This window comes from Camelina sativa, chromosome 15, assembly GCF_000633955.1.
Source record: "Camelina sativa cultivar DH55 chromosome 15, Cs, whole genome shotgun sequence".
In the NCBI taxonomy this organism is placed as follows: domain Eukaryota; kingdom Viridiplantae; phylum Streptophyta; class Magnoliopsida; order Brassicales; family Brassicaceae; genus Camelina; species Camelina sativa.
The window spans coordinates 11,886,715-11,899,077 of record NC_025699.1 but is presented as its reverse complement, the minus strand read 5'-3'; the positions used below and the strand labels follow the sequence as shown (position 1 = coordinate 11,899,077).

Genomic DNA, 12,363 nt, shown 5'->3' with positions numbered 1-12,363 from the left:
TAGGACCCTCATGAATGTTGGGCCGGCACTGTTTATCATCTTCTAGGAAATGTTAAAATACCTCAAACTAAAAGTAAGATGAAACAACATAGAATATAAACAATATATTGGTTATATAATTTACTCGCTAATATATAAGTTGTAAGTTATATTTCTTAGATCTACATGCGTACGTAATTATATTTAGTCGAGATCAAGATTTGCAATTACCACAACATGAAATCATTGCAGTACAACAAAAGGTTACGTTAAACAAACCGTTAATGTATAACTTCACTCGCATTACGAAAGAGCAAAAACAACATTCGTGATTGAAATATATATAGAAGAAACCTCGGGTTAATTTAGAGACATCAAAGGCATCACATCACTAATGCACTGTGTCTTTAACGCTTCATATCAACCACCACCATGGTCTGGCGGGTGGTGGTGGAGATCTCCTGTAATAGTAGGCTTGGTAAGCTTGAGGAGGAGGAGGGTAGATCGGAGTAGGGGGAAGAGGAAGATCCACAGGTGGAGAATAAAACGGAGTAGGAGGAGGAAGAAGATCAGCTGGAGGAGGATAGATCGGAGATGAATGAGGAGGAAGATCCGCTGGAGGAGAATAGACTGGAGTAGGAGGAGGGGGAAGATCAGCCGGAGGAGAATAGACTGGCGTAGGAGGAGGAGGAAGATCAGCCGGAGGAGAATAGACCGGAGATGGAAGAGGGGAATGTTCCGGTTGGTAGTTAGTGTATGTTTGTAGGAGCTTACGGTTGTTATTGGCTTCACCAAGTGTGATTAGGGTGGCCAAGAGAAAAACTATGGTGAAGGAAAGACCTTGGGACACCATCTTTAATGGTTTTGTTCTTAATTTGTACTCAATGACAATGTTAAGTTCCTAGACATAACTATATATGTTTATATATGTAATTATTCCATTGGAAGCTCTTTTGATTAGAGACTTAATTAGAGGATTCCCACTAACTTTTAACGTTTTATTCTAATGTAGTTCTTAAGTATATGCTGAGCGGCCTTAGCTGTTTGTATTTGCATTTAAATGCCTCTTCTTTGCCTAATTGACGTCTCACCACTAGATGATAGTGAGCTTTCTTAAGTGGTATTAAAATATATATCAAGAGAAAGGTTGTTCTTTTGGGCTTTATACAAGATTAGTTTTATATTATGTGATATATAATAGGTTGATTTGGTGAATGCTTTCCAAACAAATTTAACAAACTATCTTACTAATCTTTGACTTTTTTTTGTCGGCTCGCTTTGGTATACATATAGATAATAATAAAATAAGAAATAGAGAAAATATCTCTATAAACGAATTACAAGTTTGGAAATTAGTCAAAAGGGTTAGCTTTAAACAAAATTTGGGTACCCTTAAACTTAACGAGTACCCATAAAACCCTAACCCTCAAGAACCATTCTGAGAATCATTACCTTAGCCGTAAATATTAAAAGAACCTCTTGCGTCACCTAAATTCTTCTACCAAAGGTCCCTTCTAAATTGATCCTATTACTTCCAAAAGAAGAAAGAAAAAGAAAAATGAAAGTACTGATTAAAATAGTTACTACTAAGACCCTTCCTTGTGACACAAGAAAGAGATCCTTGTTTACTCATTCCACATTGAGAAAACACCACCAGGATTTGACCCCTGGACAGACTCACCGGTCCAACCACTATACCCTCCGGTCCCATCACTGGAAGGCATATCGTAATCTGTTTTAACGGTTGGAAACTCCTCAGCCGATCCAACGGTCGAGCTCGACCCAATACCAATACCGTGGTTCCCAAGAAATGCTGCAGTGTTGTAGCTCCCACTAGAGCCTCCATTGTTATTATTGTTGTCAACGATAGAGGTCGAGACAAGGCCGTGAAGCAGAGCCGGATTGCTATGGAGATACGCGTTGTAGAGCTGCTGGGAGTTCTGGCTCGATTGTTGCTGCAAGTAATTATTGGTCTGTTGATGGAGATGAAGCTGTGTCTGGATATAGCTATGGTGATTAAAAGAGGAGGAATCATGAGCACTGTTGTTGCTGTATTGAGAGATGTCATTGTTCTGAAGAGATAGAAAAGGCTCCAATGGTTGTTGAATGCTTAGAGGGTAAGGTTGAAGCTGAAGCCTTGATGAGCTCGAGCCAGAGCCTGAGCTCGAGCCACCACCGTACTGGAAACTTGAACCAAGGGCTATCATTTCGGCCTCGCGTTTCCTCGAAGATTCAAGAGCTTGAGCTTCTTTAAGCCGCTTAGCTGCACCTCCTCCTATGGGAAGAGTGCTGCTCTCTAGGATGGCTTTGACGTCATACCGGTTGATTTCAAAGTTGGTCACTGCATTAAGTCCTCTAAACTTGATCGCAGCTATATCATAAGCTTCCGCTGCTTCTTCCTCAGTGCCTAAATAAGATTAACCATACCATTCATGTAAGATGATGGTATATATGTACCGCGCTCCGTTTTTTAAGGTTTAATTAACTCCACCGTGAGTTAAATTTATTCTGAACCTATAAATAGTTAAAACGACTCCTTGTGGTTTGCCTACCAAACGTAGTACTCAAAAGTCTAAGAACTAAGTACTTACTAAAAGTTCCCAAGTAGAGGTCTTTGTTTCCGGCGACTCGGCCGATCCTTGCTTGCCATCTTCCATGTTGGTGATGCCTATATATAAATGACAAGTAAAGATGTGTTTTTATTTGGGGGTCAACGTCAAGTAAATATATATTTTTAGTATATGCTTCTTATAAGAAGTATGGTAATATATATTATAAACCTTGTAACTCCTCGATACATTGAGGCGCCTCTTGAAAATCCGCTACTTTTCCTGTGATTTGACGTACGTATAGATAAAGATGTAACTAGATTAGGAATGTTTTCGATTTATATGAAAAATGCCCTACGGAAGAACGCAAAAGAAAACACCTTCTAATAGCAGCCACGAACTCTTGTCTCGTCATGTGCTTCATTTCCTCTACTTCTTTCTCGTAGTTAGTAATCTAATATATATTGTATAATGAATCAAAGATTTGAATCATACACAACTAATAATCAAGAGATGATTGCAATAAAATATGAACCAACATACAGGGAAATTAGTAGTAGTTGAAGGACCCCAGTACTTAAGTGCTGCTAGATCATATGATCTTGCTGCTTTATCTTCTTTGTCATACCCACCTATACCAAGAATTTGGTTTAATTTAGTTTCTTTTAACGACATAATATAATTAATTAGTCCACGAGGATGATAAAGAAAACAAATTCCAATTCGACGTACTCACCCAAGTAAACTGGACGGTTGTTTATATGATTCCCAAGATTTACGCATTAAGAACAAAGAGTGAAGACAAAACATAGTTAGTCTGAGCCAAATGAAAATTAAAAGACAAAACCTTTATTTAATTACTTACCTTGTCTTCCTTTCCTAGACTGCCCTTCCCTTCTACAACTATTATCCCATAGATGAGCCTCATATCGACCAGTCCATCGATGTCTATATATGCACATTTCATCATTACACTTAAATATAGATCACAAAATCATTAAAGAATCAAATAAAAAGAGTGATGAGTCACATATCTAACCTTGTGACACCACGATAGATCGATGTTCGTTGTCCAAAAGTGTCTAATGCACGTCTCGGCGTGGCCGTCTCAACAACGGCTAGTGCTCCACCGCTAGTGTTTTCTCCGGTGGTCTCGGACGGTGAAGCTTTGGCTGCAGCGTTATTACCAGCGGTGGTGGTCCCCATGGACAAAGTGAGTGACTGTAAATTGTGAGCACTCTCTTGAAGCTCATGATAGCTATTGTTGTTAGGAGTGTTGGAGTCACAAGCTGCTACAACGACGTCGTTTGATTGGACGCTAGGCATCAAGCTATTGGTATGGAAGTAGTAATCTGAGTCGTTGTAAGCTACTAGGTGGTCGGATTGGTTTTCGTCCGGTTTGCTCACACCAAGAAAATCGGCCACTTTTGGAACCTGTCCTCCTTCACCTCCTCCACCATGTGGATTGATCATATTCCACTCTACAAAATTACATTTTGTTATCTTAGTATATAGTTAAACATGAAAAGAGAATCATATGTGTATATATAAATATATATATAGAGGTATTACCTTGTGTTTGAAAAGGGTTGTCCATATGGTCGCTGACCAAGCCAAGGTTGTATTCATGAGGAGGCAAAGAAGAGTTGTTTGGTGAAAGAGGAAAGCCAAGCCAGTTGTTAGAATTCATATTCTTCTTTTCGAGTCAAATTCGTTTGGTTTGTGTTCGGGGTAAGCAATCAATCACTACCACTTTGGTATGATCAATATACCAAGCTCTAAGCCAATCAAAGAAGAAAGGAAGATTCAATAATCAAGGATTGGGGAAAGAGAATTTAATGATCAAGACTACTTTTCAAAGATTGGGGAATAGTATATATATAGGTAGAAGTATTCTTCAGATTTATATAACCTCTTTCTTTTCCTCTCTCCCTCTCTCTCTCTCTCTCTCTCTCTAAAAAGCTACTCTATGATAAGTTTAGGGTTTTTAACAAAGGAGAAGATACTTGTGAGAGATGAACTTTGTGGAAGACCAGAGAAGTTTTATGGTTGAGAGACCCTTTTAGAATATTATTTGTTGTATAAATAATTATATATGCACTATACATTACTATTGTTTAGAATTATTATATGAACGAGTCCATTTTAAACCAGCATTGATTTTTTTTCTTTTTCTAACACTTTACCAACGTATTCTGTCGGATTTAAATATCGGTGAATATACGACGATATCACTAGCATGGAATATCTGCAATAATAAAGGTGCACGATTGACGTAATTATATGCAACGGGTCTGGCACATGACAGTTTTGTATTTGAAATGTTTTATAAATGCATAAATATATTTGTATACACGCTTGTAAATACCAACACATATAGTATTGGTCCTATTTATTGGATATACATAATATATATCCCAAAGAATCATAGTATTTAACATTTGTTATACGTTTTGAACAAGAACCTCCATTCTGTAAAACTTATCTAAATTACCATAATCTGAATTTCTAATTTGTTATCAGAACGTAATAAACTCTATCCAATTTAATTTCTTTACTATGCTGCTGTTTAGAAGTCCTCATACTATAAGACATTTGGAAAACTAATTTACTTCCATTAATTTATTTCGATAGATATATACAGAAATCGGTAAAATGTGAATAAATTTGATTAGACAAAATGGGCGGTCTATAGTAAGACAAAACCTAAGATTCCAACCGAAAAAATCCAACACTTTACGCAAATTAATTTATCACTCACGATTGAAATTACTTATAATGTTTTTAGAAAAAAAAAAGAAGATTTTAACTCTCTCTCTCGTTTGAGCTTCTCTCTCTAAACCCCACTAGGATCATGGGAACTCACGTCCTCGTTTAATGCGATTCATGACTCCACAAAGCCCAGCATTCCCACACTCTGCAACTCACCTCTACGCCTTAATTACCATTTGACCATTCTACGTAAAGTCTCTCTTTCCCAATCTACAGCTCTCTACAGCTCTCTCCTTTACTTACCATGTATACTTGCGTATCGATCCATCTATGCATGTTTAAGCATACGCCGACGTACGTATGGATGTCAATATACATGCGTACATTTTACAATATACAGCAAAAATAGCAACTAGGTTACTCTAAATTTAGAAGCTATAATTTATTGTAGATCCCTGAATTCTCTCTCTTCTGCATGTGTACGTTCATGCAATATTATAAGAGCCAATTCATTAAATATTAAGATCATACAAAAAAAAAAAATTGCTTCGATTAACAAGAGAAAAATATATTCTTTTAATTTTACTTTAAAGTTTTCTGGTGGACAAGAACATTAAAAAATGTAAAGAAAAATCGTAAAATTGGTAGGGGAATTTGTTTTGGTCTCCCCAAGTAAAAATCTGTTGACCGCTAAATCGATCTTCGCACCCGTCAAAAGAAAGAGTTTTTATGAATTAATTAAATTAAACAGCATGTTTAAGTTTAAAGTTATTATTGCTTATGTCCTTTGCACACTAGGAGATTGTATTGTGCTAGGAGCCAGCCCTCTTTTTTAATCGCATGCCTTGTGTCATCCATTAACATCGTTCATTTTATAATACTTATCAAAATATATAAGTATGTGTTTTGAAGAATATACTAGTAGAAGTACATGTGCACCAAACTTGATTTCACATGTGAATTTTTTTAGTATGGCACATATAAAAATTTAGTATTCATTGGTATACTAAACATTATGTTTTAATTAGTTGCCAACCAAAAATAATGTTTCAAAATGGTGATCATAGTATAATCGATTATGCATCTTTATTAAACATGCATATATAGGTGCTTTACGTTGTCGCAATATAACCAAAACTGAACTTCGTGATCAACTTCATTGTACTCTACTGTACGCTGGGTATAATTAACCGAAACTAAGTTGATTAATTATTTAAAAATAAAATTAGGAAAGAATTCGATCAAGTGATACTGAAACATCTTTTAAAAGAGATTTTTTAACTAAATAGTAAATATATACATGTATGAAAATATTATGGTTACTTCGTATAAATTAAAAAAGCTGACACAAATATATCTTTAGTATTAAGTATTAACACATGTCATATGATATTAAAACAACCAATGAATTTATCAATTCAAATACACATTAAAATAACTCATACTACATATATATATACTAATATCGAGCAGGTGTAGGTCTGCTACAAGGAAAGTTCTTATTCCACTTTTTAGATTTTGCTAAATCCTTCTAACTTTTTATCATTATATTAAAATATGACTAAAAACCTATCTGCAATAATTCTACGAATGAGAAAAAGAAAGAAAAATAGAAAATTCAGAAGAAAGCTTCCTTTTATGGCTTCCTTCCAGACTGAACCACTCAGAGTGATCAGTCTGCTGTACGTAGAATCTAAGCGCAGAGGAATAATCAAATGACATATTCTGAAACTAGTTTTCTAAGTAAGATGGATATATACGTACAATCCAGGAATAATCTGTTACCTTTGATGTGACATTTTTCCCGCTAAATTATTGGTTACCTCTTTTTTCCTATACCAAATTTGTTAGAAACCAAAAAAAAAAAAAAAACAACTAAGGAAAAAAAAAAGTTTGACTGTACAACAACAATTTTAACTACCTAAAAATATCAACTTCTACAAATGCTACCTCACAAATTAGTTGATTAAAAAAATTTGATTCTTAATTCTTTAGCCAAATTTGATTCTTAATTCTTTAGCCAAATTTCTACGAAAAATCATCATATTAAATTAAATTTACATCTTGTTTGGCTCTACTGATAGAGGGACTAGGCTTCTTCCAAAAAATATCAGGTTATGTCATTTGATTATTCCTGTATTTCCATGGACAATATTAGAACCATATGAAAATAAATAGTTCTTATTTAAAGTATATATGAGTAATAAAATATATCATATATATAAATAGAGAAGCACACTTTTGAAAAGGCTGATGTGTCGTCACTAGAGAGCTCTGTGCATATTTTAGCAAAATATCCTTAAACTTTCTACTTAATTACATTAACATGTCATTATATATATATTTTTAAAAAACAATTAATTGAATAATAATTATATCATCATTTCTCACACAAATTTAAATATATCATATTAAAACTAATTAAATAATTACATACTTATTTTAAGGCAAAATTTCACCAAAATTTACTTACAAATATACAAGTCAAAATTATATTGATTTCTTAAAATTAATATAAGTAAAATATTCTAAAAAGGCTATAAAAACATATCAATTAATATAAAGTTAATAAAAATAAAAACATATAACTTTTTTTTCCTTCCAAAATTTTTATTAACGATCAGATGAGATCATTGTTTACATATTGTTGTAAGAAATTTGGACAGAAATTAAACATCTCCCATGGAGTATAGGGTGTACAACAATAGTTTTTGCTAAAGTATCGGCACAGGTGTTAGTCATATAAAATGAAATGTTATTTTTTATGTTAGTATATCACTATAATAATTTAAATAACAAGCTTTCAGTAGTTATTATAATTGATTATAAAAAAAGTATATTACCCCTGAATTATCTCCAATTCATTAAAATAATTCTCAATAAATACAAGATTTATATATATTCATAAATAAATATAAAAATGACAACAAATTAGAGGATATTCTGATGTGTGATAATTTATATATATCTAAGTATGTAAACTAATTAATCTCAACATTTAGTGTGATTATTCATTAAAAATAGAAATATTGATAACCGAATAGGAATATACGTTCTAATTGTATATTCATCTATGTGCTATTAAAAAGGAATGAGAAATAACCCTTATCACATTATAAATAAATTTAGTACCCAAAAAAAATCATAATATATTTGAAATGAGTGATTATTAGATTATGCAAAATTGTTATAGTTACTCGATAAACCATAAATATAAATTTGATTTTTAAAACACACAAAAATATATATTGCCATAAATTGTAACATTTTATAAATATTTTCTTTACCATGTTCACATATTTCACGAGTGAAATATATTCTTACACGAATGCGTTGATTTTGGAATTTCATTAATTTTTTATAAAGGTTTTTTGGTAGTAATCCGTTATTTATAGAAAAAATTAACAAACCGAGTAGCTCAAAAGATTTAAATAGCATAATCAAAAATATTAAATCAATAAATTAGATTATCTTTAGAAAATTTAGTTTAGAATCCCATTGTTACTAACATATAATAAAATTAAATAATTAGACTATCGAGTAATTTAGTATATATTGTTATGATTACATAAGAAAACATGCAAAATTGTTATGATTACATAATAAAACATAAGAAGATATGAATTTGATTTTTAAACCACATAAAAGACATGTTGCAATAAATAGTAACATTTTATCAATATTTTTTCTACTGTAAAATCTCTTATACATTCAAAGATTTCACGGGTGAAACATATTTTTACACAAAAAAACACAACTTTGAATAAGTAAATAAAAAACTTTAGTTATTAATATGTTTGACACAAACAGATATTGGTTCTAGGATAATAATTTTACTTATAAAATTTTTCTTTAAATCGATTTATCATGCACTATGTGCGAGTTATTCCCTAGTTAATACTTTAAAGGTAAGGTTTTTTTTTTTTTTTTTTGTTAACCATTGGGTCACAACTGGCTTAAGTCAGGTATAAAAATTAGTAATACTACTATGATTTACTGACTTATTCAAATTCAAAAAGATAACGACAAAAGTACACATGGGAGACAGATTATGATGAAAATGCCAAAACTAAATTAGAAACAAATAAGCAAAACAAAATAATTAAACAAAGAACTAAATAACGTAAGAGCGGTAAAACCCTAGAGTTTCAGTCTTACAAGTGATATATCAAAGCCTCTATGGATTGTCAAAAAAAAAAATCAAAGCCTCTATGGTGGTCTCGTCTAAAACGAAAAGGAAGAGATAAAAACAAATAACTATGTGAGTCTAAGGGAAAGTGTTCATTTATTAATTATGAAAATGTTTTTGATAAGAGAAGAGAAATTGCAGAAAATCGGAAGAATTGGGGGAAGAAAATAATCTATAAGGAGAGACTCTGTGAGTCTCTTTGTTGGGAAAGGTGAGGAAAATGTGCAATTTGCAGACTGATAATATATAGTCACCGGCTATCCCTCGGTTCATACTCCTCTCTCTCTTTTCTCTTTTTGCCCCCAAATGATTCAGATTTTTTCTGCCGTCCTCTACTCATATTTCACTACCACGTGTCGGGGTTATGTAAATCCCTCCTGCCTCCTGTTACGTATCTCTCTATTAGTTTTTTTTCTTTTAACATCATTGTTCTTTATTAATTTGAAACCGAAAAAAACAAATGTATCAATGAGCATACAAAATGAAGCTCCGCATACCATACAACCAAAATTTAAGTGTAACGAAATAAATAAACGAGAGAGTGAAAAGATATGTTGCTTTCTGTCACAGATAAGCCTTACACGCTAACAAATTAATCAATATGTTATTTTCTTTCATCGTCTTCGTCAATCTATTTTGATCTTCTTGTTGGGCTATCTTTCCTTTTATGTAGCACCAAACCTTTTTCTGAAAATCAAAAGGTTGTGATCCATCAGTTACATCGCTAGCCACACAAACATTTTCATCTCCTGTATTAGGAGATGGTGATATTTTAGTTGTAAATATCACCCATGATAGATCCATAATCTTGATTCCTTTGTTGATATTCCTCAATGGACATTTATGAATGGTTACTGTAGATAACTTCAATCTCCAAGACCACCGAAACGTACTTGAAAGTATGTTCCACCATATATAACGATAAATCACCAACATACACACCAAGCACATGAAATAGAATCGCTTTTCTCCGATTTGAGCAATCTGATGAATAAGCCATCTTCGCAAGATGAAAAAACAAGACCATAAAAACCATATTCCATCAAACATTAACCGTACTCTATCATTGGATCCAAAGAAAACGTCACCACATCCACAAAGACCAATCAATAGAGCAAAATTTGTTAAGCACCAATATGAAAAACCATCAACATTGAACATTGCCCCCGCCTTTAGGAGTGAGAGTAAGATGCCCATAACCGCTGAACAGAGACGGAGAAGTTGTTTACCGCTAAGATTTGATCGATTATCGCCATCATCTAATCCAACATTTGGGTCACCGAGAACCCAAATCCGGGATTGAAAATCATCTTTCAAAAAGCATTTCATGCCAAAGCAAAAGCAATACTGATGAAGATCAATTTCAATCAACGAACAAGGGAAACCACATGAAGAAAACTCCAGAGGAAAGACATCGACACACCACCGAAGAACTCGTCGTCGGATTATGGTCGGAGTGAATCTCATCCCAAAGGAGAGAAAAATTATGAAGAATTGAAACAAAAGAGCCAATGAATTTGGAGAAATCATTGGCCAAATTATTGAGGGTTTTATAAACGAAAATAGAGAATTGAAATTACAAACAAAAGGGAACACCGACCGGCGTCAATAAAGTCGACGCCGGCCGGCAAACAGTTAGAAACAAAAATTTACTGGAGGTCTGGAGAGATATGTCCATTATAAAATTAATACATTAATTCTAATTAGAGTGGACACTAACAAACATATTTCTTCTAATTAGGGATATAGAGTTTTACTTATATAGGTATTTAATTATGTAAAACCAAAAAAAAGTTTGTCTTCGTTAAGAAAAATGTGTATTTAGCATAGGTTTAAACAAGAAAAAATTATTTAAAAATCAATTAATATTTTACTTTTGTCGAATATATCCAAATTTTTGAATTTTTAAATAAATTCACTTCGTTATGGTTTGTAGAATTGTAGGAGATGGTTTCTTTTTTTTAAATTTCTCAATAAAATAGGGTAATAATTGATTAATAGTCGTATATTAAACCTAGATATTCCACTACTTAGTGTTTCTAAGCATATTAATGGCGATTATACCTTATGTCCTTGCTGAATTTTATGCATGAAATATTGTGCAAAACATTTAGCCACCATTAAGAAGCTTATGCGAAATCCTAAATGCAAATGTTTACGTAATAAATGCAAAACCAATAGTTGATCAAATGGAAAAGAGAGCCGCTCGAAATTCCCCATCTCACATATTTGGTGGTGATGATGTGGTTTTATTTTCTAGTCTACTAATTAACCCACAACAAGCAAAATTGTTCTTTAACTCTTCACTAAACCCTACTTAACCAAACAATACTACTAATATTATATAACTGCATAAGCGTATAAACTTCGTCAAGAACCATTTGAAGCCTGCGATTTAATTAGTTAGAGCGTAGTGAAGAAGGTATGGGGACTGAAATTAAGTTTTACTTACTTAGACATGAAATATAAATTGTGGGTGTAGGGCATAGACGTTAAAAACACGAAAACCGGTGGCAAATTCTTGGAGGTGAAAAAATCAAAGAGTGAGAGAGAGAAAGAAGTCACAGTCACGGGAATCCAGAGAAAGGCTTTGTAGAGTTTCCATGGTGATATGTGGTGTGGTGTGGTGTGTGGTGGGAGGAATAGCCGGAAAAGTGCTCGTGTCGCCTCGAGATGAGTCTCCTCTTTACCATTTATGCATTCTTTTAATTTGTAATACTATATGGTGCGATTAAATTTTATCCTTTTTGGGGATTTGATGTGCTTAGCTTACAATGAGTTTGAACTAAGTAGCACGAGATCGAAAGATATAAATATAAAAGCTAGGTTCCAAAAAGAAAAAACAAAGGCATAGAACTAATTTATATATAGAAAGACATAGTATAATCTTTCTTTTTCTTTTTAAAAGGTAGGGTTCTACATTGGTTGTGTCTT

At 33.0% G+C, this 12,363-nt stretch overlaps 2 protein-coding genes across 3 annotated transcripts; both read right to left on the bottom strand.

The window, feature by feature from the left end:
* On the bottom strand, positions 395–832 carry LOC104746500 (leucine-rich repeat extensin-like protein 1). Of its 2 annotated transcripts, XM_010467994.1 has the most exons (2): positions 666–832; positions 395–542 (listed from the first exon to the last, which is right to left on the bottom strand). In XM_010467994.1, the coding sequence occupies exons 1-2, from the start codon at positions 830–832 to the stop codon at positions 395–397; spliced, it is 315 nt and encodes a 104-aa protein (XP_010466296.1). The 2 variants fall into 2 exon arrangements, with proteins under 2 accessions (XP_010466296.1, XP_010466295.1); XM_010467993.1 differs by having other exon boundaries at positions 395–832.
* On the bottom strand, positions 1,332–4,518 carry LOC104746499 (AP2-like ethylene-responsive transcription factor PLT1). The gene is made up of 9 exons (XM_010467990.2): positions 4,101–4,518; positions 3,568–4,009; positions 3,394–3,476; positions 3,265–3,273; positions 3,072–3,160; positions 2,909–2,982; positions 2,760–2,810; positions 2,571–2,647; positions 1,332–2,386 (listed from the first exon to the last, which is right to left on the bottom strand). The coding sequence occupies exons 1-9, from the start codon at positions 4,216–4,218 to the stop codon at positions 1,605–1,607; spliced, it is 1,725 nt and encodes a 574-aa protein (XP_010466292.1). The 5' UTR covers positions 4,219–4,518; the 3' UTR covers positions 1,332–1,604.

Bases quoted from the DNA above. Each gene is read 5' to 3' on its own strand.
- LOC104746500 (XM_010467993.1), bottom strand. From the start codon at position 832: ATGGTGTCCCAAGGTCTTTCCTTCACCATAGTTTTTCTCTTGGCCACC.
- LOC104746499 (XM_010467990.2), bottom strand. From the start codon at position 4,218: ATGAATTCTAACAACTGGCTTGGCTTTCCTCTTTCACCAAACAACTCT. The intron at 2,983-3,071 runs GTATGTTGGTTC...AATATATATTAG, and splicing joins CAACTACTACTAATTTCCCT to ATTACTAACTACGAGAAAGA. The intron at 2,648-2,759 runs GTTTATAATATA...ATTTATATATAG, and splicing joins ATGTATCGAGGAGTTACAAG to GCATCACCAACATGGAAGAT.